The sequence below is a fragment of the Rhipicephalus sanguineus genome, chromosome 9 (assembly GCF_013339695.2).
Source record: "Rhipicephalus sanguineus isolate Rsan-2018 chromosome 9, BIME_Rsan_1.4, whole genome shotgun sequence".
NCBI classification, from domain to species: Eukaryota; Metazoa; Arthropoda; class Arachnida; order Ixodida; family Ixodidae; genus Rhipicephalus; species Rhipicephalus sanguineus.
Genome location: NC_051184.2, coordinates 41,857,864 through 41,885,863, shown reverse-complemented (window position 1 = coordinate 41,885,863; position 28,000 = coordinate 41,857,864). Strand labels below are relative to the sequence as shown.

General features: G+C 50.8%; 1 protein-coding gene across 1 annotated transcript in view; it reads right to left on the bottom strand.

Annotated features, from left to right (window-relative positions):
- LOC119405043 (sodium-coupled monocarboxylate transporter 1-like) overlaps positions 1–28,000 on the bottom strand; it is a 65,708-nt gene that overhangs the window by 25,048 nt on the left and 12,660 nt on the right. The window contains exons 5-6 of the mRNA XM_037671803.2: positions 15,318–15,404; positions 4,929–5,089 (exon numbers count right to left, since the gene is read on the bottom strand). Coding sequence (XP_037527731.1) covers positions 4,929–5,089; positions 15,318–15,404 — 248 coding nt within the window. The remainder of the gene's footprint in view (positions 1–4,928; positions 5,090–15,317; positions 15,405–28,000) is intronic.

Sequence of the window (28,000 nt, the reverse complement as noted above, 5' to 3'; positions counted from 1 at the left end):
CGAAACTAATTTTCTACCGCGTTCCAGCGCTCATTAGGCTCATTTATCCTCCCGCGTCTAACTAGATGTTCATGCGGCACACCGCTAGTCTCGCGTCCGTAAAAATATTGCAGCTTTCGTGCTCAGTAATAGGTTGAAAAGCCAAGTGATCGGCGAGGGTGCATTCGGCATAGCTTGCAGAGATTAAACTCAAAGAACGCCGCCACAACACCGCTCGCGTCTCAGGGGCTCGGGCTGGTTCGGGCACGTCATGCGCTCGTGACATTTTTGTGCGCATGACGTGTTCATGCGTATGCGTTATGTGATCCTCCTGCTCGCGTGCCGAAGAGGGCAGGGAAGGGATTTGGCTTGCGAAGGCTACGCGGGGCGATCGGCAAGGGTTTGCAGCTCACCTCCTCGCATCATGGTTTCGCGCCGCTACAAATTATTGTTTTTCTAAGCTTCTAACCGACCGATTAGAAATATTCTTGTGGCATAATGCTCTTAATTGGGCTCGCAACAACTTGCAATGTCTAACTAAAATTCGTTAGGTCACCTGGTGAGGGGCCCTTTAATAATTATGTTCATGAGCTACACAGACGTGACTGATCTCAAGGTTTGTTTAATATTTTTTTTCATGATGCACCCCATGCGGTCACAGCAAGTTAAAACATGACCGAGGAACAAAAATTCTATATATGAGAATCGGCGTTCCCACTTCAGCCATTCTGGAGATGAGTATCGCTATCTTTATCAAACCCAAACTTCAAAATCCCCTTCAGAAATGACCCATAGACTTGATATTACTTATTTCAAATTGCAATGTTAGCTGACATTTTGTTCAGACTCCCCGGCATGTAACCATCTTCACTGCCCCAGCCCTTAAGGGAGACTAATATTAACATCTGGGGTTTTACGTCCCAGAACCACGATATGATGATGAGAGACGCCGTAGTGGAATGCTCCGGAAATTTCGACCCCCTGGGGTTCTTTACCATGCAGCTAAATTTAAGTACACAGGCCTCAAACATTTTCGCCTCAATTGAAAATGCAGCCGCCGCAGCCGGGATTCGATCCCGCGACCTTCGCGTCAGCAGTCGAGCGCCATTACCTACATTTCGTGACTACACTTCATGACTAAGGACCGCTAGCTGAGGCGAGTCCGAGACCCCTGTACTAGAGAGTGCTGGTGGGCCTGGTATTCCAGCTTACACAATGGCGTTTCCGTTGTACTGATTTGGTGATGATGATGGTGGTGGTGGTTGCGGTTTTTCCCACTGTATCGGGCGGATGCCTCACAGTGCCCTGACAGGAAAGATAAAAATTTTTAAAATGCGAAGACGACCCTAATCCTTCACTTAGGTGTCTGGCAGAGGCGCTCGCACGTCGGTGTTCGTGTGCCCTGGTGTATTCCTTGGGATAAGTTGTTTCGCGCGCTGCCGAAGGGGATCTCCGAGGCCACGCGGAAAGAAGTGCGTGGTTGAGCTCTGCTCCGTCAGGTGCCGCAACGATCCCGGTTGCTTACAAGAAAACCGTATGTTCTTTCAATGAACTCATTCAATTAATTTTCATTAATTATCGGGAGAGTTAATTGGCTCCTAAGTAATCTGTGATCCATTATCATATGCATCCAACATAACTTTTACACAGAACAAGAACCACCGATTTCGTACAGTTTTAACACGATAGCGCTAAAGAGCTCGTTTCGCAGAAATTCCGGTGTCGGCGTCGGCGTTGTTGGTTGTGAGCGAAAAATCAGCGTTTGTCTGTGAGTGAAAATTCGAGATAGATGTAAATAAAGAAATAATAAAAAAATCTTCGGTTTCAGTAGGAATCGAACCCAGGACTTCTGCAAGGAAAGCAGGTGTTCTACCACACAGACACGCCCATGCTCGAAATTGCTTCGCAAGAAAACACTGTATGAATGTTATGTAGTATGAGGAGTATCGTGAACACGTGTAATATTGCGCGGCAAAAGCGTAGAATCTCACCGGGTATCAAAGCATGTGTTTTGCGCGACGAGTGGTTGGTTTAAAGGCCAATCAATTACAAAGCACACAGGCATAATTAACTATCAATATCAACAGTAGCATCAACAACGTGTGCAGCTGCGCCGGTGCGCGTGTTGCGCTTTACGGACCCGTAGTGGGTGCCTTGCCAACTCCCAAAAGGAAGAATTATGTCGTAGTGGGCACTTCGCAACTGTACTTCCAGTAGGCACTGTAGGATAGTTTGAAAGGGCCGATTTACAGCCGCACAGACGTTCCTTTCTTTGCGGCACGGTTTAGGTGTCCACCCAGAAGCGAAGCCAGGCTAGCGATAGGGAAAGCGATACGAACACGGCGCAATTGCGCCATAGCGTTCTACTCTTGAAGACGAAGCTAAAGCGTCCTCGAAGTTCTTGTTTTTTAAAGCAAACGTTTTGAATATTCGGAAACAGGGGCGTAGCCAGGGGTTGGGGGGGTTCAAACCCCCCCCCGAAATTTTTCAGTTTTGCTTGCGTATATATACACGCACACATACAAACGCACGCACGAACATACATGAAGTGTGGTTGAACCCCCCCCCCCCCCCCCCCGAAAAAAATTTCTGGCTACGCCCCTGTTCGGAAAGGCGGTAGTAAGTGCTCCACCGGAAGTGCTTGCAAGAGAAACAAGAGTGAAACTCGTTGCTCGTACCACAAGTAAAGTCTATACTGTCGCGTGGTCGTGACGTCGACGAAAACCGCAGGCGATGTGTCCAAATGAAACTCTTTATTTGGCCGGACTTGCGGCCGAGAAATGGAAAGTTAATTCACAGCAATACACACGGTATGCACTGATGGCGGCGAACAGAGCGTCGGCCGTCGATCAACTGACAAGCGGTGAAGCGCGTCGGCACTTATACATGTGCCGTCGAATATTCTAGCGTTATCGCTGGTTGTCGCCCAAGCTCTAGAATAAGCTCCAGTGTTCGCGTCTTGCGCGCAGTCTTAACAAAACGATCTACGATAATCGCGAAGATTCTCGAGCAATGAGGCGCGGTTTGCGCTGAGCGTTGCTGACAGTCTTTGTGGGCGAAAACCGAATACAGCAAAAGTGATAATAAGAAACGCACGTGGCAATACCATCTCTACGAACACGACGCGCCCTGTTCACATGTCCCAATGGCCACCACTTCAGATGTCTCGCCTTCATGATTACACGAGGCGCTGATTATATCAGAAGCGCAGCATCTCGGTAAGACAATGTCGCGCTCCACGAGCTAGTGTTTCTCGTCGAGAAAACATCCAAAAAAGAACGAAGCGCTCTCAGGGCTGCGCCACTATTTGCCGAAACCTTGTCACCATCGAAGCTGAGTATGCTTGGTTTCGACAAAGATGGCTCTGTATTTGTGCGGCTGAACTCCGCGTTACTAACAACGCGCCTTGAAAGCTTATTTTTCTACCGAGCAAGGCTGAGCAGAGTATGAGAAACCATGGTGAGACGAACGACACCGCGGTTAACGTGGCGTTAGAGTATCGTGCTGTACTCAACTTTAAGCAGTCGTTTGGCATTGGCGTAGCCAGCGATGTCTGGGGTGTTCATACTCCCCCCTCCCCCCATCCACCAGAATCTTTACATTTTGTGTGTATATGTAGTATACAGGCACCCGTACCAGACATGCACATGAACAGGACCGTAGCCATGGGGGGAGAGGAGAGGGTCAGGAGGCCCGCCTCCCCCCTCCCCCCTTTCGAAAAAAATTGCTGGCTACGGGCCTGCAGAGGTGGTACCACCATTCACACTGCTCTTGTATGCCCATCAATACCAGAGGCTTGCCAGACATGCTCGTATTTTGCGGATCCCGCACCACCGGCTCACCTTGCTGAGCTGGCTGCCATACGTGACGGATTGGCAGCACTGATACCTTTTCTTATACCTGACAGATGCTCTCAGCTCATCATTCGTACGGACTCGACGCAAGCTATCCACGATATACGACGAGTGCATCGGTCTACGTCACTCACGGATAGTATTCACCATCTTGCTGCCTCCGCATCTGTGCGGATACGTGTTCAGTGGGTGCCTCGGGCCGCTTTGCCGGACCTTGTCAAAGCTGATTTGGCAACCCACCCACAAGTCACACCGCACCCACTACCGCATTTTCCTGAGGACGCTCAAGGACAGATGCTACGGAAAAAAGAAAGCCTCCGACGTACCACACGAGCTCTTATACCTCCGTGTGGGTCAGACCTCCCTGGTGGTTTAACCCGCCGAGAGGGGGTTACGTTGCGGAGGATTCGTGTTGGGGTTGCGCTTACCCCATCCGTGACCACCCTTCGGGCGCAAAAGTACCGCGGCCCGTATGGTACATCGTGCCCATTTTGCGACGTCCCAATCAGCGATGTAACTGTCACACACTTATTGTGGACATGCACGGGTCTACAATTAAGCCGTCGTCGTCACCTACGTGCAACAGGCCTCAGGCCTGGCCGACCACCCGACCTTGACCGCTGGATTAGTGGACCTCACCACCGCTCGTTACTGGACTTCATACAAGGAGCAAATTTATATGTGTATTTCTGAATAAATATTATGCCTAAGGGCAGACTTTCGAGAAAAAAAACATACATAAAGGGTACAAAAAAGGCGGAGGCCCGCTACATATACCCGCAACAAATTTCTGGCTACACTCTTCACTCCGACTCGTTGGTCGGGGAAGAATGGCTACCAAACCTATCCAACACATCTCAACCTAAATCTCTACTTATATTTAGGTGCAAGTTAAAGGACACCAGATGGTAGAAATTTCCGGAGCCCTCCACCATGGCGTGCCTCATAATCATATCGTGGTTTTTGCACGTAAAAACCTATCAATTATTATTATTATTATTGTTGTTACACTATTTTCTATCCCCTTCCTTGACACCGCATCGCATCTCCTCGTGAACGCTGCGTTCCAACGAGATTACTACGAGATCGTGTTACTTTTCGTAGTGTCCAGTTGATGCTTCTTCGTGAACCGTGTAGTTCCCGGGGCACCTGTCCAAGCTGTACGTCATCCTCGCCGGTGTGATCCGTGACAAGAACCGGCCCGTGGTCTGCCATATCTGTAGAATGAATACGCCCAGGGCCGCCACCGCCGAGCCCTGGAATAAGGACGTGCCAGTTTACATTTAATGTTTTTAATTATCGAGTGAAATAATGAACGCCCCGGAGAGAACTTTCTCCACGTGATTTGCAACGAACCGAGACACTTACCTAGCTCTTCATAAAGAGCCCCCCAAAAAATATTCAGCTGTCTGAATCTAGATGCAGCTCATTTATCAAATGTACTCCCGAATGTGAAATAAGCTGGTCCAGGGTTCTCACACATGCAAAATTACCTGCTCCAAAGTGCTCCAAACTGAAAATTCTGATGCTCCAAAAATTGCTCCATATTAGAAGCGCTCGGTAGCATCACTGATATTAGAGAACAAAGATTGGTCGACAACTGAATCGCAAGAGATTGATTAAAGAGGATATTGACGCTATGACCCTTTTCACAGAAGGCTGCCTGGGCGCCGCCATAATCACCTCTGGGCCGTGGTTAATAGACGTGAACCCCCCAAAAACCCTGTGCCTACGCAGTGACGTCAGGCTTTGTACTCTCAATCCACAGTGCAGAAAGGAAGCGTTTCTTCTGTCCGGCGAAAAGCTCTATAACAGCGGATTGCATGCTTCCGCAATCATTTCGCCATCATTGGCCAATATTTAGCCAACAGTCACCGACATTAGCTATAGTTGGGCCGATGCCAGTCAGCGCTATCAAGTGCTGGTAGTATGGAGGTACATAGGTAGTCATAGTCAAGTGACTTAGTGGGCGCTTTGTTAGGCTGCTCTGGCTCCGGTCTCTCAGCAATCTCTCAGCAATCACGTGATGGCGTCGGGGAACGAGATTCTGCAGACGCGCGATGAACCCACGTGGCGTGCTCCATCAAGAGTTCGGGACGAGTAACAGCAACTACAGTGAATTCATGGTGTGCTCCACTTGCAAGGACGCGTTAACATCGGGCAAGGTGCCCGTGATGAACGGAAGTTTAAGTCGACCCATGCGCTCCTTCGCATCCCCACATGCTTCCCTTTAGTGGGAGATGGTGTAATTTTTTCGGGGGGTGGGGGGGGGGGCGAGGCCTAATTGTTCGAAAGAAAGTCTTTCCATGGTAAAAAGAAAAAAAAAGTTGCCCGGGAATATAGAAGGCTGGACGAATTTCGGGGGGGGGGGGGGCTTGCCCCCCCCCCCCCGTCTTGCCTGCGTGCCTGATTACAGTTATATGACACCGGTGTGGAGAAAGTAGGCTAAGAATACAGGCAGCTTTTCTCACCGCCGATCAGCGTATCATTAGCGCGTGATGTCTTTCATATAATACTCGTTCCTTACGTTGTACGTGGTTTTGAACTATTGTCCACCCAAGGTCAGAGATTGAAATATGCCTTAGGGATGAGTGTACGCGATGACTTATTGTGTTCAGCATAAATGTGAACGACTCAGAATACTAAGTACTCCACTATGCGGGGGGGGGGGGGGGGAAGGGGCGGTTTCGCTGTCCCGTCGTTGGCTCATGAAAAGAGTTCGCGATTCTTAAAAAAATTCTCTTGAAAACTCTTTGCAAAAAAATTGCTGCTCAATAGACGTCAGACTCTGGAGTTTCCAAGATGTGTGGCGCCACCTGTCGGAGAAGTATTGAGTAGTGCATAGACCGACTCTCTCGCATAGTTTGCTATGGGACCAGGTGCAACTAGCGAGCGCGAAACAACGATTGAGCTTAATATCGCGTGTGTTTGCGCATTTAGCACTCAGAACGAGAGCTGTGAATTGCTCTCCGCTAGTCGGACGCGCCACCGAACCGTCGTGAAGTGCTTGCTGGATAATTCGCCTGAACGACGGCGAAAACAGCAGCAGACGAGAGCCCTCCGCACGCTACGAAGAAACTCCGCAAAAGACGCACTGTTGCGTTGTGAATTGCCGCGGACGTAAAAGACTGAATAACAACGTTCAGTTTTACCGATTTCCATAGTTGTCGTACGAAGAAGAAAGGCGAGAGCGCTGGATACGGGCCGTTGCGAGCGTGTTGGGTAAGCGAAGTACCCGCGTCCTCCACAGCCGGTGGCACCGCGACGAGTTGGTCGTCACAACACAGCATCGCAGACGTATGTACGTTTTGAAGGCTCAGAGTTCTTGTTCTAACTAGCTAACACCACGTGCGTCATACAAGTAAATCGCAGAATGTTGGTCGTGACCCCCTTCAGGTTTGTTTCGCCCGTGTCCTCCGCGGTTGCCGTAGCTATCTCGGAGGCCACGGTTTTGCCTTTGGTTGTACCCCGCGAAAGTGGACACACACGTATCCCCATTTGCAGTACATACAAACGGAAGACGACCATCAAGAGACCATTTGAGGATGCGTAATAAAACACTCCAATGCACAAGAAGCGAGAGATGAATTAAGGGAGAATGCAACTGAAAAGGCGAAAATCGCCGGGGCCATTCGCCCCTGATGAACCGAGTTTTGTACCACTGATCGTAAGATGCATAGCTAAGTAAATTGATCGTGTATGTAGGTACTTTATCGCTGTGACATACGTATATACCCGATTTTAACGCATTTAGGCTCTAGAGAACGGATGTCGGAGGGCTTGCCTCGAACTCGGTGTCGTGTGATGCTCGCTTGTACTTGCGAGTTGCAGCGCGCGGGAATAACTAAAACTTATTTTGCATCGTACTCGCAGTTCGCTTTGATCAGCTTCCTTTGTTTCTGAAGCGTGGATTGGCGGAAGAAGCTTTCCAGGTCCTTGATTTTCAGGACACCGCGCCTCGACACCAACGAAAGAGGAGGGTTATATTGCGGCCTATGCACATTCGCTTGCGGGCGGCTCTCTTTGCACTACCCAGTTAGGGCGAGGGCTACGATGAGGGCGCTGGTGGCGGTGTTTTTCGCAGCGCCGCCTGGGCAGAGTCTGACGTCTATACGAAATAAACATGAGCATCACCGTGGATCCAAACTACCAGGAACCTTAACACACGCTTCGGTAAACTCACACTTTATTGTCCATGTATCTCCAGCTAATTTTTGCGAAACCCGAAAAACTCGAGGAATACCTAAAGTGCTTCATACGCTACACGTGTCCTTTAGCTCCACGCCTTGATGACTTATGAAAGACACGCACTGAACGACATTTTTTTTTCCACGTTTTGAGGTGCGATTGCGATGGATGCCGTTCGAGCAAGTCCTTGTCTAAAGGCTCATTCACACATGCAACAAGCACCGGTCTCGCGACGCTTGCAACAGGCGGTCAAAAAGCGACTCAAGGCGACCGATGTTCACACCTGCGTGCGACCAGCGCCTCCTCTATTGTGCGACCTATATGCGTCGCCACATAGAATTCAGGTCTGCTCGTATATAGCTCGCATTGTTATTGCCCCGTAAAATAAGCTGCACCCTGCGTGAGACAAAGCCGTCGCCTTGCGACCGAAACGGCCATTTGCGACTGGTGCGACCGTTGCTAGTCGCCGGTGTGAACGAGCCTTCAGTTGAGCGTTTAAGATCCGTTGTGGTCAGACCTGCGCATGCGAGTACCACGGCATCCCATGCACTAGCGTTTCTCTGGTCTCGCCTTCCTCCCACCGCACAAATCCCTTTCCCAGCACCGCCAACTTCAGGCCCACACCTTTCTTACTCCCGCACGTTTTGCCTTCTTCGACGCCGGGACGTACTCGCCGGCCTTCCGCTCATGCGGCAGCTGCGTCGCCAATTATGATCATATATTTTTCTCATGCCCGGCACACTTGCCCCCGACTGTGTCAGCATCCCGTCAATTGCATTATCGCCCAAGGAACTGGAGTACCTACATAAACGATTTTTGTAATTTGTCTTGTTGTGCTGTTGGGGGCCTATCTGTGCCCGTGACGCGGTACGATGGGAGTGGCTATCTCGAGTGAACTTGGCATATATAGGCGATGCATTGTTTTCACAATGAAAAATTGTTGAGAGTCAGCGCTGTGTGCGTTCTTTTCCTGTGTGTCTTTCGCGCTGTTATTCGGACCATGTGCAATCAACAAGCCCAGCTTTCCTCAATATTGCCCCCCTGCCTATTGGCACCTAACGAGTCCGCAGCAGTGGGGGCCTGCTTTGTACAGCACCAGGCCGGACCTCCAACTTAGACTGGTGACTTGGGCGGAGGACGTCGCGACTAGGCACGGCCTTGACGCCATAACCGGCAGCCCGAAGGCCGCCCACAACGCTGCTTTTTAATTAACTCTTTTTTTAGTTCTAGGCCTTCTCACCACGTTTTGCACCACCACCATGCGCATGCTAGCGATTTACACACAAACGCGGAAAAGGAACAGTAGTGCGCGAGCGCAGAACGATCGGGCGAGCAGCGGAATGTAGAACCAAGTAGGTTTTAAAAAAATTGCTGGAGTGGCGAATATTGAGCAAGGGTGAAGCCGTGCCCACCAAAAGATCGCAGCTGCGCCCGCCATCTTAGTAAGGGGCACGATAAACCATCGGCGTTTGGCGAAGAAAAGCGAGCGTTTTTCCCGCACGCCAGACGAGTTTAATATGACAATTTTTACGGGTCACATACAGCTCCAAGTGGTTCTTTGTGTTACTAGTTTTTCATAAATAAGGCTCAAAGTCATGGCAAATTTTATTGAAGATCAATCGCCAATACACCTCTCGACGGGTTATTTTTGTCGGCAAGAACGATCTTTTATTTTAGAATTATGTTATTACTTACACTAACAGATCAAAGCCATTTCATCTCTAAGTATAGGCACCACCAGAAAAGAGCATGTTTCCGAAGTCTTTCGTGGGCAAAAGCTGGCTTCACTTTCGCTGGCAAGGCGTTGCGAGAGCTTCCACTTCAAAAATTTTTTTAAACCTCCTTGTGTAGAACGCACCTCTTGCACCGCTTGTGAAGTCAACTGATCGGAGCGTGAAGGTGCGTCCACTTGGCTTCGCCGTCGGTTTGCAGCAAGCTGGCCGCGGCTCGACAAGACGCGCTTGTCAAAAAAATCACAGCATATCCACGGAGGAATGATGATGAGTGGGCGAAGCTGCGGAGGTTCATCGGTAAACCGTGAATGTTCCGTGAATTCTGCCCAGTACATCATCACCGACGTGAGATCGGGCGCGTTTATACTAAAGGTTCGATGAGAGTTATGACGACTTGCAGCTCACTTTAATTTTACATGTACGCTGTGAATTTTCATTGTTTAGAAAACCATTGCTTTAGAAAACATCTGGCGTCTTTCGTTAAGCAGCTGGCGTCTTTTCGTTTTGCTTTAGAAACATCTGGCGTTCTTTCGTTTTGCTTTTAGAAAACATCTGGCGTCTTTCGTTGGTTTATTTCATCAATCAACGGCGTTTTGAACAAAATTTTTATTGTTTAATCACGCACAGGAGAAATCTCACCAGGCACTACCTTGGAGGTAAACAATGGCTGCTAATGGGAATGAGAGACAGAAGAAGTCGGCTTTTAGCTAATACTTACACTTCTACTTCTACTAACGTTTCCTACTGGAACATGCCAATGGCTGCTAATGGGGAATGAGAGACAGAAGAATTCGGCTTTTAGTTAACGCGCACGCTGCCAATTTTTTATTGTTCAACAACGCACAGGAAAAATCTCCCACCGGCACCACCTTGGAGGTCAAGATCTGGTACTAGCGTTACGACTGGTTACGCACTACGACTGCTACGACTGCGAGAAACGAACGGGTGCCGCCTTAAAGGGACACTAAAGGCAAATAACAATTTATGTCAGAGTGAAAGCCCAATGTATGACAACTTCTAAAACGGCAATATTATCAACAGCAGTGCCCTACTTACCGAGAAATTAAGCTAAATGTATCACATGATGAGCGCCACGAGTGGGAAATTTTCGAAGTGATCCCGATGACGTAGGGAGGTCGGCCTACAATAAATCACTAGTAATCAAACTAGCAGCAGTAAAAAAAGAACATTCCGAGCATCAAAAGACGTAATAAAATGCTGTTTGTTCGTTTCCGCTTGATTCATGGAAAACAAAACCTCCGTGGCGTTGCCATGGGGAACGGCGCGCGTGGTTCAAAGGTTCCGTTTTCGCCGAACTGCGCCTCGCCCGTCTCAGTGGTAGTAAAGTCCCTAGATTTTTCCCTTTTACTTAAGTAGCGACAACTGCCTACTTTCCCGGCCCTCACTCACGCGCAGCTGGCGTTCGACGCCATTTTCTTCCTAACTTGGACGATTTACAAAGCCATGCGCGTCTAAGTACATTAGCCACGCATCTTTCAACGGACAATATGCTAACGCGACGTGCCTTTCTCCTCCCGTCAAACCCCTGTCATTAGTGAATGGGGGGTCGCGTTTCACCGGGTGCTGGAAAAGAGTTAGGAAGAACATGGCTACCGAAAACGAGCGTTAGCCAATGAGATTCGTCGACGGCGCTTCAATGGTTGTCGGTACTTAAGAAAGAACAGGGAAATATCTAGGGACTTTAAGTGGTAGTTTCGGGATCGCGTACTGCCGTGCGTGTTTTGCGCGCTCGTGAAAGTCGCTCTGACAGGAAGTTCGACAAAATGCCGCATGCGTGTGATACTGCCGGATGCCCGAATGGTGCACAACGCCAGTGCTGCAGCAAGGAAACCGGTGTGTCTTTTCACGGGGTGCCGCGGAATGAACCCTTACGCTCGAAGTGGCTTAGTGTCATGCCATTGCGCCAGTGTGCTAAACAGTCAAAACCTCTGCCTGTGTGCTGTTGTGCCAGAGCACCTGATCGAACGTGGAAGCAGGGATCAACCCCTGCATGATTTGTCTGCAATCCGGGGAAAACGGCGTCTTCACCCAGCCGGTCCCGACAACTGACGCCAGTCGTTCTTCAAAGCTGCCCAGCTATGGAAAGGCTGCTCAACATACAAAAAGGAGCCAACACCTGTGGCCGGCGGGCGGTCAAGAGGTTAGAAGACCGTCAACACCTGCGGCCGGCGGACGGTCAAGAGGTTAGAAGACCGTCAACACCTGCGGCCGACGGACGCTCAACAGGTTAGAAGACCGTCAACACCTGCGGCCGGCGGACGGTCAGGAGACTAGAAGAACGTCAACACCTGTGGCCGGCGGGCGGTCAAGAGACTAGAAGACCGTCAACACCTGCGGCCGGCGGGTGGTCAAGAGACTAGAAGACCGTCAACACCTGCGGCCGGCGGACGGTCAGGAGACTAGAAGAACGTCAACACCTGCGACTGGCGGACCGTCAGCTGGACAATGGACGGCTAGAGGATTTAAGGCCGTGCCGGTCCATCGATGAGAGGGGAGAAGGAGAACGACTCGAACGGAGTCGAACCAGCCGACGTGGTCGGGCTGGCAGTCATGTTGCCTGGTAGCAAAAATATGTAAATAGTTGTACGTAAAATCTTTTCCTTCTTCACCTTGCCATTACTGACTACTCCGAGCACGATAGCGATGGGCCACGCTACCCCATTCCTAACAGTGGTGGCAGCGGTGGGATGCCATGGCCTCGTATCCTACGCCGCGCACCCGAAGGGCCCTACTCCAGTCGTAACAGTGCTCGCTGCGCTTTCGTACTGAGGATTACGAGACCAACCGCAACTTGGTGACGGCTTTGAATGTGCCCATCCGAGCAAGTCTTTGCCGCAGCGCCGTTGTTGCTCTGTGGGTCCCGCTACTTCCGCTTGACTGCTACTAGTGTCGGAGGCCGCGCAGTAAAAGCGGGCAACGTTGGGCACGGCAGCAGTGACGTATGAGAGTCGTATTTTCAGGCGGGAGATTTGAAGCGCGCTAACGCGATGCGGACCACTAAAAACGTGATTTTATTTCAAAATAAGCACTTCCTTGGCACAAAAGCAGCGCTACGAGGTTTCTGGACTGCTATTTCAACAATCAACGTCGACTTAATATTTGCCTTTAGTGTCCCTTTAAGGAGCTTCGCCCCTAAAACGCGGAATCGATGCAGTTCTCTGCACTAGCAGCGCGGTGAGAGGCATGGCCGTGTAGACGTGGCGTGGGACCACGCGGTGGTCCAGGGACTCGGGGGGTCCAAACACACTTGCTAATAAAGTTTGTCTGTCTGTCTGTCTGGAAGCGGCCGCTATCTGTGCGAAGCGGAGCGTCAGCGACGGTAAGCTAAAAGTGTCTATTACTTTAGTCAAAACATGTCGAATGCGTACAATGCATGACATATGGAGCGGGGGGTTGTCAATGCATGGAGCGGGGGGTTGTCTGTCTTGTGCTTTCCCCGCGATGTTCGCGCTGAAGTCACAGAGCGTACGAAGATCACTTCGCGCGCTGCAGCGGCCGCGTTTGCGAAAGGAGCGCGCTGTTCAAACAGAAATAAGTAACAACTGTGACAGTTCGCGCTCATCCTGTGTGTACCTGTTCGTTCGTTTCGTGCGTCCTGCTTTATGTGTGAGCAGTGCGCTTCAAATGTCGAGCTGTGACGCATGATAGTTCGCGCTCGTCCTGTGTGCGTTCTTTTCGTGCGTCCTTTGCGCTTGAGCGACGCGCTGAAAATTTCGAGCTGGTTTCCGTTCTTCGCGTTACATTCCAATTTGTTGCTATCGCATTCATTGCTTCGCCGTTGTGGCGAAACTGTGACTTTTTTCATCCTAGCACTAGGCGGCTTCGCTGCAAAAGAGGGCGCATTTAGGGCGTCTTTCTGTCCCGTAACAAAAACTCAAGGCGTCCCTTATCCAATCGCCTAAGACGACTCGAAGGCGAAAGCCTTCTTCTTCTTCGATACGTTCATCATCATCTTTGACTTCTCCTCAGCGAGTGTTATTGATATAGATACCCTTGCATGTATCGTAAAGAGCTGAGCAGCAGTCCTCGGCGATGATTGTTAGCATAAGCGGAAAACCAAACCCCTTTAAGAGTCTAGCCGGTTTGCTAAAAGAACGATGCTTTTTAAAGGGCTGTAGCGTACTCAAGCAAGACTGAGAGTTGGGCGAGTTGGTAGACCATTATAGGAAAAAGATTTTTAAAAATTTATTTTAAATGAACAAATAAATCGCCAGTTGACAGTCGACGCTTGTGTTGTGTCACCTTGCTTTGTCCCGTCCGTTTGCACGCTGTGTTTTTCCTATAAAAAAGGGGTACTGACACGGAAAGTTTCAGTTTTTTTTTTTCTTGAGCCAAATGATACGCCCAGCCCTCAAGAGCCTAGAAAATGCACCGGTAAGAGTGAGTGCGCCCTCACAAATAATTTACAACATATTTTTAAAAGCTACGTTCGGTTGCAATACTGCACCCTGACGTCACGACATGGTATGAGGTTCTCGTCACGTGCTCGCGCAAAATATTGTGACGTTTCCACGGCCCCTATGCTCTGTGACTGGTGACGCACAAGCGGCCATTTTGCATGTTTTGGTACCTGACATCATCGCAACTAGCCATACTGATGCGTGTAGTCACCAGAATCGACACTATGGACTGACGTCATGCTATTGTCCACGTCAGTGGGTACGCCACGCAAAAATTGACCTTAATGTCGAAATAAAATATCTGATCAGCATTTCTTGAGCATTACACTTGCTGAGAGGCGTTCTGTATACAGGATTCTTGCATGGCTGGGTAAAGCCAGCGTCGAAAATTGGTGTCAGTACCCCTTAAATGACGATATGGGTGGTCTCGGGCTTATCTGTAGTATCATTCAAAGCACGAGAAAAGCAGCTGAGAAAATGAATGTTTGACCGTAACTGCATTTGGATACAGCTTAAGAAGTCTGGAGAGGCCCCGCCCAGACGGCTGAAGCGCGATCGCCGAATGGCTCCGCGACTAAAGGGGTTATCCCGCCCATCAGCCGGACAGCATAGTCACCGGCGGGATCGGTTCATGACGTCAGTCTAGAGTGCGCGCCCATTTGTGCAGACTCGTGTACATCCGCCTTTGAGGACGAAATGCGGCATAATTTTAAAGTTACGTCCGACTAACGTGCAGAAGTGTTTCGATCTTTAAGGCGAGCCTTATATGCCTCATCAAACGCTAAAATTGACTATGTGTCGGCGGCTTCAACATCACTTGATGACGTCGCCTCCGTGATCGGTGGGCCGATCACGGAGGCATTGCAAAATCAGGTGAGGTACAGAAAGCTTGCAATGTCTCCGATCCTGGAGGCAGTGTAAAACCACGTTAAGTGCAGACAACTCTCGGATGGTGGCGGGGGAGGGTCAGTACATCGACTGAAGAAAAAGAGGAAGATGGCTTTCGCCTTCGAGTCGTTTTAGGCGAATGGATAAAGGACCCGGAGATTTTTGTTGAAAAACCGTCTCACGGTACACCTAAATGATACATGCCGTGCACGGCTGGCACGCAATGCAACGGAGAAAGTATGGCTTGTACGCACCTTTCCATTGGCCCAGGGAAAGAAGAAAGCCAGTATGATGATTCCGACGAATGAGCCCGTCGCTGCAGAGTGCAGCGCGATAAAGAACTGCGAAGAGCGGAGGAAACAGATAAAAGCGAAAGCACATACGCGTATTTAGGCAGATAAATGAACACACAAACACGCGCCAAGATAAAGTTAAAATGAAGTGTGCGGTTTTTTCATGAGGGTATAACTATATGGCTCTGCTTTTCCTTAGGGAGCCTATATGACCGGAAACAGTCAGTCATGTAGGCTCCCTAGTTTTCCCTGTTATTCAGCGCCGTCGTGTGGCCACCCGAAAATCTTGGACGGACAGCTTTATAGTTGAGACCGTTGAGACTTCGAGAGATGCAAGGCCTTGGAGAGATGATACTAGTATATTCTAGGCACTATAATGATACTTTACGGTTTTCGTGCCTTTGGCTCAGGGTGTCGGAACGAAATGTTTTTCGTTTCGGTTTTAGTTTCGTTCCACCGCAAAAAGTTCCGTTCCGTTTCTGTTCCGGAACGAAAAAATAATGTTCCGTAACGGTTCGTAACGTTTTTTTTTTATGGAAAAATATGAAGCTAAAGTAATCATAAAAAAAAACCATTTGATTTGTGATGTAGTTACTTGCCTTCCTCCTAAGAAAGCGGGACAAGGGTAAAACACGTTCTTCAGAGGAGCGGAAGTAACTGCACATATGAATTCCTACCAACTAGCACAAACCAGTATACCCTTCAAAGTATTTATTTTTTCCAAATTCAATCACAATTTTAGTGGGCTCAGTGCTTTGTGTCAAGGGAGTGAGCACGATCTCAGAAGCAGCACGTCACTGAGTGCACTCTGTGATGTGCGAGACCGCTGTTTTGATAAAAAGATTGCCAGGCCTGCGCGGAATGTGCAGCACAGTCACAGCGAAAGTTGGAAGAGCGGACTTTGTAGAGCCCGTTGTAGAGTCTCTTGGGGCAGCTGATACAAGTACACATGCAGGGTACCCACTACGCCATAAATCATCGTAATTTTTCTGAAGTACCGAAGTTCCCACTATGTCATTTTTCGTGATTCTTCGGAGAATCGTGGTAGCCGCTACACATCTGTAAGGCATTATGTGCGCTTTGTGCTGTGGCTGATGACGATGAACTATGGCTGAGCACTTTGCAGTGGGTGGGAAGCATTAAACCACACACTCTTTGCGGAATTAGCATTGTGTGATGGCTGGTTGTCGTTTTACTCTTCTGCCATGCTGTATTACCTATGTCAACACGATTCCTTGCCCGACATGACGCCTGTATAGAGTATTTTTGCGAAGGAGTTATAAGCACCAGCGTGGCACTGTGGTGAAAGACTCGAATGCCACGCAGGGGGCGCGGGTTAAAATCCCATCCGATCCTAGAAATTTGTTTCTCATTTTATTTTTTCTTACTTCACGTGATAGTGGTCACGGACACGGGCGGCGGCGGGCAACTATGGTGCCAAAATCAGCTGTTCTGATCTCATAAGAGGCTTCGCTGTAACAAACTTCAGCGCCGACAATGCCCTCTCCACTTTGGCCTGCGTGACAGGCCCGCAAAAGTCCACTTGCGCTAATATCAACATCTCTGGTTGCCACTGTTTTCGTTTTTCGCACAATTTCAACATATCTTTGCTTTGGAATTGCTGCCTGAGGTACGCGTTAATACTGTACCCTGAGATATGCTCACATTGCATGAGCTCAGTTGTTCCGGACTGCGAAGTTATCTCGTGAACCGAAAAACGATTGAAAAAATATCGGTTTCACTCCGGAACGAAATAATAGATAAAGTTTCGGTTACGTTTTCGTTCCGGTCAAAAATATCGTTTTTTTCGTTTTTCGTTTTCGGTTTTCGTTCCGTTCCGACACCCTGCTTTGGCTACTAACTGAATGCATCGTCGCAACATCTTTCGAACCATGGACCTATGTTGTATCGAACATGTGACTGTTTCCGCCTTTGTTTCGCTTAAAACATTTGCGTATTGTGCAATGCGTTATTCGTTGCATGTGATTATTTGCGATTGTGGAGATTTGAAAAGACGTAAAAGAGAAGTCAGCGGCGTGCGCGCCCCGTGTTATTGCGGAGGTTGGGCGATCAGGCATAGAGGGCAAGGCTTGATGTATTCTGGCTCCATAGACGTGAAAGGCCCCGAAGCTCCGTGCGTTCTCGCATAGTCAGAACTTATTGCGGCACTGTGTGCGCTACATTTTTATTAGATGCGAAGTATCTTAAAGGGCCCCTAAACCACTAACAGACGCTCGCCTGCTCCTCTCCGTGCCTTTCCTGTATCGACGACAGCCGTCATGACGTCATCTGTATGATTACGTGACGTCGCGAGCAAGAGACGCTGTCAGTGGGCGAATAAGGGCCTGTTTTCTGCTAGCAGATGCACGAGCTTCTTGCGTTTCCACTTCGGACGCTGAGGAGGGGCACTCGGAGAGGTGGATAGACGAGCCGACGAACGCAGCCTAGCGAATAATAATAATATTTTTTTTTATTTTATTATTATTCGCTAGGCTGCGTTCGTCGGCTCGTCTATCCACCTCTCCGAGTGCCCCTCCTCAGCGTCCGAAGAGAGCGCAGGCAATTCCGCCAGCGTTCGCTGTAGACTCGTGCACAACTGCAACGCCACAACTAAATTTCGACTTCTTTGTGGTTTAGGGGCCCTTTAAAGGGGTCATGAAGCATCCCTTGGGCTGATTGAAAAAAATCACAGCATATTGTTACGGGGATTATTTATTCGGCAAGAACTGGCCGAGCTAACACTGCACACGGTGCACAGGAACGCAGGTCGAAAGGCAGCTCCAGACCCTGTCCCACAGCAACAACGTCGTCGTCGTCGTCTTCATCCATCCGATATCAATGCGGCGCCCGTGCCAGAGTGACCTTTCCATACCCGTGACATTACCCCGGCCGGCAAAGCACCGTCCCGGTGCCTCTTATGGTTAGAAAGGCGTGTCACCGTTGTAGGGCTTCAGGCGAGAAACATGCACGATGTCAGTTCTGGGCGTAGCAGTCGATGAGTTTGTGGTCGAGGAAATCTCATACGTGACAGGTGTCACCTGGCGCAAGACTCGGTAGGGCCCAACGTATCGCGACAGAAGCTTCTCGCAAAGGCCAACACGACGAGATGGGAGCCAGAGTAGAACGAGAGAGCCCGGAGGAAAATCGGCATCCCTATGTCGACTATCATAGAGGGACTTTTGTGCAGTCTGGGATGACGAGAACCGAGCGCGGGCTACTGTACGTGCGATGAGAGCACGGGTGATGGCATCTTGAGCGTATGAAGTGGTAGATGGTGGGTCAGGCGGAAGCAGGGTGTCGAAAGGTAGTAAGGGATCACGGCCAAAGAGAAGATAAAAGGGTGAGTAGCCGGCAGTTTCATGACGCGACGAGTTGTAGGCGAAGGTGACGAACGGGAGGGCAATGTCCCAGTCGCTGTGGTCGTCAGAAACGTACATGGAAAGCATGTCCGTCAGTGTCCGGTTGAGGCGTTCGGTAAGCCCGTTAGTCTGAGGGTGGTAAGAAGTCGTAAAGTTGTGTCGAGTAGCACAAGATCGAAGTAAGTCGTCAACCACACGAGACAGGAAGCAGCGACCACGATCTGTAAGTAAGTGACGAGGAGCGCCATGCTGGAGAATGATGTCGTAAAGAAGGAAATCTGCAACGTCCGTCGCGCAGCTGGTCGGTAGCGCTCGAGTGATTGCATACCGAGTAGCATAATCCGTAGCTACTGCGATCCACTTATTACCTGTTGTCGAAGTTGGGAAGGGACCTAGCAAGTCCAACCCCACTCGATAAAACGGCTCGGCTGGGACTTCAATAGGTTGAAGGCGTCCGGCGGGGAGAGTTGTAGGCTTTTTTCGGCGCTGGCACAGGTCACACGCTGCAACGTAGCGGCGAACTGAACGATAAAGGCCCTTCCAAAATACCCGTCGTCGAACACGGTCATAGGTTCTGGATACGCCTAAATGTCCAGAAGTTGGGGCGTTGTGAAGTTCTTGCAGGACGTCCTTGCGCAGATGACGTGGGACGACGAGTAAAAGTTCCGCGCCATCGGGATGTAAGTTGCGGCGGTACAAAACGTTGTCTTGAAGCAAGAACGAGCTCAGTGAAGGGTCGGTATCGCCGGATTGAAGGCGGTCGATGATGGAGAGCAGCGATGGGTCGCGGCGTTGTTCATCCGCCACCTGCAGAAAGTCAGTGATGGCTAAGATGCAGTCATCAGCTTCCACCTCGGTGACGTTGGGTGGATCAACAGGGTGTCGTGATAAGCAGTCGGCATCGCTGTGCAACTTGCCAGATTTGTACACTACCGAGAACGTGTACTCCTGCAATCGTAATGCCCATCGGCCTAGTCTTCCTGTGGGATCCTTAAGTGTTGACAGCCAGCAGAGTGCATGATGGTCCGTGATGACTTGGAACGGGCGTCCGTATAGGTACGGACGGAACTTCGCGATAGCCCAGACGAGGGCTAGGCACTCCCGCTCGGTAATGGAATAATTCCGTTCCGACGGTGACAGAAGGCGGCTAGCGTACGCTATCACACGGTTTGTGCCATTCTGTATCTGAGCGAGTATAGCACCAATGCCATGGCACTTGCGTCGGTGCGAATCTCTGTTCTAGCGGCTGGGTCGAAATGAGCCAACACAGGTGGTGATGTGAGTGCGGAAATCAGCGACGCAAAGGAATGTTCTTGGTCGTCACCCCAGGAGAAAGCCATGTTCTTTCTGAGGAGATCCGTGAGTGGCCGAGCAATTTCCGCGAAGTTGATGACAAAACGGCGGAAGTACGAGCAGAGCCCCAGAAAGCTGCGGGCTTCTTGTGTGGAACGTGGAACCGGGAATTCGCGGACAGCGCGGACTTTGTCGGGGTCGGGTTGGACACCAGCAGCGTCAACAAGGTGGCCAAGTAGTTTAATCTGACGGCGTCCAAAGGTGCACTTCGATGCATTAAGCTGGAGGCCAGCACAGCGAAAAACGTCAAGAATGGCCGACAGACGTGGAAGGTGGCTTTCAAAGGTGGGCGAGAAAACAATGACATCGTCGAGATAGCAAAGGCAGGTCGACCATTTAAAACAGCGTAGGAGAGAGTCCATCATGCGTTCAAAAGTTGCAGGAGCATTGCACAACCCAAAAGGCATGACCTTAAATTGGTAAAGGCCGTCGGGTGTGATGAATGCTGTCTTCTCGCGGTCGCGGTCATCGACAGAAATTTGCCAGTATCCAGAGCGAAGGTCAATTGATGAGAAATACTTGGCACCATGGAGGCAGTCGAGCGCATCATCAATTCGAGGTAGAGGATAGACGTCCTTCGTGGTGATTCGATTGAGATGGCGATAGTCGACGCAGAATCGCCAGCTGTTGTCCTTCTTTTTAACAAGCACCACGGGTGATGCCCAGGGACTCGAGGAAGGCTCTATGACGTCTTTGTCGAGCATTTTCTCTACCTCCTTCTGTATAATTTGGCGCTCCGAGTGAGACACACGGTAAGGGCGTTTGTGAAGGGGACTGGCGTCGCCGGTATCGATACGGTGGGCTACGACGCGTGTGCGGCCCAGGGGACGGTCGTCAATGTCAAAAATGTCGAGGTAAGAAAAGAGAACACTGCGTAGTGCTTCAACTTGAGAAGGTAACAGGTCACTGGCTATCATTTTGTCCAAGAATGCCCTATTGTGCGCGGTTATGACAGGCTCGGCTACGGTCTTGGTGTCAGGGGTGAAAGCTGAAACCGTACATTGCTCCAGCGTTGAGAGTTCTGCTAAGGCAATGCCTTCAGGAAGGACTTGGGTCGACGTAGAGAAGTTTAGAATAGGGAGAAGCGTCCTGTTGTTGGCAACACCCACTACAGTATGCGGAAGTGCGATGTTGCGCGAAAGGGTCAGGTCAATGAGGGGAGCTACCAGATAGTCGCCATCAGGAACTGGTGGGAACGGCGACATATGGACGTACATAGCAGCCTGAGGCGGTAGCCGTAGACACTCCACGGACCGTAGCCGTGTGCGATTTGCAGAAGCGACATCAGAACACAAGGGCAACTCGAGCCGTAATGTGCCGGCGGAACAATCGATGAGGGCCGAGTGCGCGGTCAAGAAATCAATGCCAAGAATGACATCGTGTGGGCAAGCGTCGAGAACTGCGAAGAGAACTGAAGTATGGTGGCCGGCAACAGTGACGCGGGCGGTGCACATACCAAGGACAGATGTTCGGCTGCCGTCGGCCACTCGCACTGTAGGAGACAGAGCGGGTGTGAGAACTTTTTTCAGGCGGGATCGAAGATGAGAACTCATAACGGATATAATAATAATATAATAATATCTGGGGTTTAACGTCCCAAAACCAAGATATGAATTATGAGAGACGCCGTAGTGGAGGGCTCCGGAAATTTTGACCACCTGGGGTTCTTTAACGTGCACCTAAATCTAAGCACACGGGCCTCAAACATTTTCGCCTCCATCGAAAATGCAGCCGCCGCGGCCGGGATTCGATCCCGCGACCCATAACGGATATGTGGGCGCCAGTGTCGATTAGAGCGGTAACGGTCAGGCCATCGATGAGAACAGTAAGTAAATTTCGTCTGGAATTAGCGGTCGGTAGAGGTTTTTCGGTCCGATTTGTCAATGCAGCGCCACCTCCAGGAGCTGCATGCGCTAGTTTCCCGAAACCTGTGCAGAATAAGCCGGCGATGGAGAGCGGCGGCGTTGAGGGGAGCGTGCCTGGCGACCCTGAGGCGACGGCGAGCGGCTGGACCAGTGTCTCTGAGCGACGACGTCAGCGTAGGATGGTTCGGAGCGTAGAGATGAACGGCGAGGTGAAGGGTCCTGAAGGTGGTCATCGGCAAAACGTGGTGGTGAATACTGTCCGCGATCTTGAGGACGGTCGTTCGGAAAACTTGGTCGGGAATACCATTTGTTGCGGCAGTGGCGGGAAATGTGACCAACACGAGAGCAAGAAAAGCAGATTGGCCGATCATCTGGTGTGCGCCACTCTGATGGATTTCGGTAGCGTGGTGGGAAGCGTGGAACCGAAGTGGCAGCAGCAACAAGTGGGGCGGCGCGTTGCTCAGCGTTGTGGGCGGGAGTGCACAGGGGCTGGGGTGTGTGGCTGGTGGTTTGGGGAACTAGAACACCCATGTTGGCAAACTCTTGTCGCACGACGGCTTGAATAAGCGATATGGTTGCCATGGCTTCCAACTCCTGGCGAACAATCCTTGTGATGTTGGTAGGATTCGCGAATGGACGCGGCGTCACAGGATCTTCGCAGGAAGAAGTCGCAGCGGTGTTCGGGAGTCGGTTGAAGCGTTGAGTAATCCTCCTGCTCTTAGCTTGCTCAAACCGGCGACATTCAGTGATGATTGAGTCAACGGTGGAACAGTTCTTACAAATTAGTATGTTGAAGGCATCGTCAGCTATGCCCTTCAACACGTTGCTGACCTTGTCAACCTCTGTCATGTCTTTGTCAGTCTTACGGCACAGGGCTAGGACGTCTTGTATGTACGCGACGTAAGACTCCGTGGATGATTGAACTCGTGACGCGAGTTCCTGCCTGGCTGCCATCTGTCGAGCAACTGAGCGGCCGAACAAGTCACGGAGCTTCTGCTTACACACGTCCCAACTTGTGAGGTCTTCCTCATGCGTCTCGTACCATGCACGCGCTGTGCCTCTTAGGTAAAAAATGATGTTGGCCAGCATAAGCGTTTCATCCCACCTGTAGTGCTTGCTGACGCGCTCGTATAAGACGAGCCACTCGTCGACGTCAGTTGTGTCCGTGCCGCAAAATGTGCCAGGGTCAAGGAGGTGGGAAGGGATCACGGGTGCCGGAGCTGGCGTGGACGGCGAGGACTGCGCGCCGTCTTCAGGCATCGTGGCTGGATTAAGGTGGCGTCCGCTACGGAGATCCAGAGTCGGGGTGTTGTAAGACCCGCAACCTCCACCAAAAAGATGTTACGGGCATTATTTATTCGGCAAGAACTGGCCGAGCTAACACTGCACACAGTGCACAGGAACGCAGGTCGAAAGGCAGCTCCAGACCCTGTCCCACAGCAACAACGTCGTCGTCGTCGTCGTCTTCATCCATCCGATATCAATGCGGCGCCCGTGCCAGAGTGACCTTTCCATACCCGTGACAATATCCACGGAGTGAATGATGATGAGTGGGCGAAGCTGCGGAGGTTCACCGGTAAACCGTGAATCTTCCGTGAATTCTGCCCAGTACATCGTCACCGACGTGAGATCGGGCGCGTTTATACTAAAGGTTCGATGAGTTATGACGACTTGCAGCTCACTTTAATTTTACATGTACGCTGTGAATTTTCATTGTTTAGAAAACCATTGCTTTAGAAAACATCTGGCGTCTTTCGTTAAGCAGCTGGCGTATTTTCGTTTTGCTTTAGAAACATCTGGCGTTCTTTCGTTTTGCTTTTAAAAAACATCTGGCGTCTTTCGTTGGTTTATTTCATCAATCAACGGCGTTTTGAACAAAATTTTTATTGTTTAATCACGCGCAGGAGAAATCTCACCAGGTACTTTGGTAATCTCACCAGTACCTTGGAGGTAAAGAATGGCTGCTAATGGAAATGAGAGACAGAAGAAGTCGGCTTTTAGCTAACGCTGCGAATTTTTTATTGTTCAACAACGCACAGGCAAAACCTCCCACCGGCACCACCTTGGAGGTCAAAGCGTAAGACTGGTTACGCACTACGACTACGACTACTAGGGACGAACGGGTGCCGCCTTAAGGAGCTTCGCCCCTAAAACACATCCTGCGGAAAGCTGACACGGCTATGAACTGCTGAGAGTCGTGCGCGCCGCGTAATGGCCACAAGCGGAGCGCGAAGTTGCCGTTTCCCCAGGCACCCTCTTTTCAAACAGAGGCCGGTTCTCACTCTCGTCGGTGGGCGGGGCGTCTGTCCGCTGTACGTCGCAAGAGACATAGCATGCTTATTGGTCGATAGCCGACGTAAATCGAGAGCGGCGTTCGGATCAGATGCGCTTCTTGCCGCGGGGTGCCGCCACTTGCCGGCGCCGCACTCCTCAGTACACGGTAGCCGCACTCGCGCAAGCGAATCACAGCGGGAGAGCGATCGCGTTTCATGACGCGCGCTGGCGTAACTTCTTTCCCCCATGCCATCCCTCCCTGTCTAGCTTCCAGTGCGCTCGTCGGCACGAGAAAAGAGAGAAAGCGCTGGGAGCGTGCGCCAAACCCCCGTAACTCCGCTGATTCTTGACGGATTCGAGAAATTTTTGCGGCAATCGATTCGGGAGGCAGTACACTCCGATACTGAGGCCATTAGATCATTACTTGGAAAAGTGGTTCATGACCCCTTTAGGGCGGAGCTCAATCCGGTGGTGGTGGTGTGCAGCGTGACCGCCCTTACTGCGCATACCCTCCCCACACACCTCCTCTCCACTCACTTTTCCCTCTCCACATACCCTCTCCCCTCCCCCTTTCCACTCATCTTCTGAAACGCGGGCTAGACATGCCGAAAATCTCTCCTGCGCAACGCCGCGAAGAGCTCGAGCGCATGCGCGTCCCCTCCCCTTCTCTCTCCTCTCCTACGCTCCTCTCGCCCGCCTGTCGACCGCGTTCCCCGCTCGCCCTGTGAGAATTAACGGCCAGGCTAGATGGAAGATACGACGCGCGTAGCGTCCCTCTTCGCGTTCCACGACGCGAGGTCGGTAGCATGCCCAATGAACGCCAACGGAACGCGATCGTGCAAGTGCTCCGGCTTCGCATCGCCTCATGGTCCCCTTAGCGGGAGATGGTGTAATTTTTTCTAAAAAAATCGATTGAAAGTACGGGCAGTACGGGTACTCGAAGCACATGTTCTGGTGCGCCGTAGCGTAGTAGGCAACAGCTTACCGCTTAGCCATGCTAGAAAACTTCGTGCAACGTGACTAAACGAACACAACGTTAATGAGAAGTAACCGAGGGCCAAGCCAAGGGAAGTATGCGGAATGTTATTTGTAGTACTTGCGATATAATTGCGAGGAATTTAAAGAGGACGAAAACACAACTTCCCGCCGGCAGGGACCGAACTTGCAACCTTGGAATAACGTGTCCGATCCTCTAGCAATTGAGCTACGGCGGCGCTCGTCCTCCCGTACACTTTTATCGGGTGCATCTGTGCATTTAACGTAGGTGTGTTAGCGCCGCTTGTAGCCATGGCGGCGAGTGCGGAACACTCTTTTTAGATACGAAGCAGCTCTTTGACTAGCCTGTGTAACGCTGTCCCTCCGTGCGTCCGCACGAAAGCGCCGCAACGCGCTCCCCTCGCCGCAGGTGTTGGAGCGGTGCCAAGTAGGTCACGCCGCAGCTGGGCATTGACGTCACGCTCCCCTCGCAGTGCACGCTGACGTCACTCTCTTCCTCGCCTCCGCGCGCTCGCCGTAGCGCCCGCAGCTGCCGCCTCGTCCGTTCGCCCGCAAAACCTACCGCTACTACCGGGATGCTACCGGAACGTTCGGCGGCGGGAGGAGTTGCCGTTTACGCTCGGAGTCGGCGTGCGCTACGCGCGTTTAACGTCGACCTGGAAGAACGATCCGGAACCTCTCGAAGACGCTCCTGCTCCGAGTACGTTGCCGAGCGCGTCGGCGACGTCGCGATCGTCGCGCTGTACCTCGCTCCCAACCTGCTGAAGGACCAGGTTCAGCGCTGTCTGGAGGAGACGCTGACTGATTGAGGCGTGTCGACGCGCGCCTCTTATAGTCGCGGGAAACTTCAACGTTGACGTCAGCGGAGGAGGAGGAGAATGGCTCGTCGATTACATGCGTGACGTGCACTCGCTGAAGTGCGTGTCGGCGGAACGGAAACTACCCACCACGATAAGGGGAACGTGCATCGATCTGGTCTTTGCCAACTTCGACGTCGAATGTCTGCAGGAACCTCTCAGCGTGCACTTCACCGATCACAAGGCCGTGGTAGTCAAAGCGAAACGCGCGCCAGCTCCGGTCCAGCGCCCGTGTCCACTCTGAAGAAACGACAAGACCTACGCCAGCCATCGCTTCAAACGAATCTTCCAGCGCTCACCGCAGCACTGGCGTTAGCGCCGTTCAACCCGTGACGCCACCCGTGCGCAACGCTGCTGCTTCGCGTCCCATCAGGGTTCCCTTTGGGAAGATGGTGTTCATTTTTTTTTAGGGGCGAAGCTCCTTAAGGCGTCACCCATTCGTCCCTCGTAGTCGTAGTCGTAGTAGTCGTAGTGCGTAACCAGTCTTACGCTTTGACCTCCAAGGTGGTGCCGGTGGGAGATTTTTCCTGTGCGTTGTTGAACAATAAAAAATTCGCAGCGTGCGCGTTAACTAAAAGCCGAATTCTTCTGTCTCTCATTCCCCATTAGCAGCCATTGGCATGTTCCAGTAGGAAACGTTAGTAGAAGTAGAAGTGTAAGTGTTAGCTAAAAGCCGACTTCTTCTGTCTCTCATTCCCATTAGCAGCCATTGTTTACCTCCAAGGTAGTGCCTGGTGAGATTTCTCCTGTGCGTGATTAAACAATAAAAATTTTGTTCAAAACGCCGTTGATTGATGAAATAAACCAACGAAAGACGCCAGATGTTTTCTAAAAGCAAAACGAAAGAACGCCAGATGTTTCTAAAGCAAAACGAAAAGACGCCAGCTGCTTAACGAAAGACGCCAGATGTTTTCTAAAGCAAAGGTTTTCTAAACAATGAAAATTCACAGCGTGCATGTAAAATTAAAGTGAGCTGCAAGTCGTCATAACTCATCGAACCTTTAGTATAAACGCGCCCGATCTCACGTCGGTGATGATGTACTGGGCAGAATTCACGGAAGATTCACGGTTTACCGATGAACCTCCGCAGCTTCGCCCACTCATCATCATTCACTCCGTGGATATGCTGTGATTTTTTGTGGCTGGCATCACGTAGCACGGCATCTTGTTACGAGCTCGCAGTGGTAGCTGACCAATAATCTCTCGCATGCTACATGAAGGCATTAAGTGTGCCAGAACGAGGCCCTCGCTGTGAATGAACGAAAGAAGGGGAATTTTAATGGCTCGTTTTTTCTTTGTTAGACTCAACATTAATGAGAACTAACAGACAATCAAGCCAGGAAAAGTATAGGGGATGTCATTTGTGGCAATTACGATATAAGTGCAAATAAATTAATGTGGACGAAAAGACAACTTGCCGCCGGCTGGGACCTAACCTGCGATCTTCAAATAACGCGTACGATGCTCTACCAATGTAACTATGGCGGCGCTCGTCCTCTCGTACTCTTTATTCGGCATATGTGTACATTTAAACGTGGTAGTGTTAGTCAGCCCCGCTTGTAGCCGTGACGGGGAGTGTGGAACACTCTTCTTTTGCCTGCTGTCAAAACGTAGCACATGACTCCAGCAGGCAAAAATTTAATTTATTCACACTTATCTCGTAATTACTACAAATGCCATCCCCTATACTTTCCCTGGCTATATATATGTATATATAAGAAAAATAATTGAGGAAAACATTTTTCGAAGCGCGGATTCGAACGGGCGACCTCTCGCTCAGCTGTGCGCGGCGTTGGACGGCTCGGCCACGAAAGCGCACTCACAGCCTACTAACGGCGAGCTATTTATATAGGAAACCCAAGCTCAAGTTTGCGGCGCGACGACAGCGCCGCGCCAGCCGCGCTGCGGCTCTGTCGGAAAGCTCTGAACCTTCTGCGCGG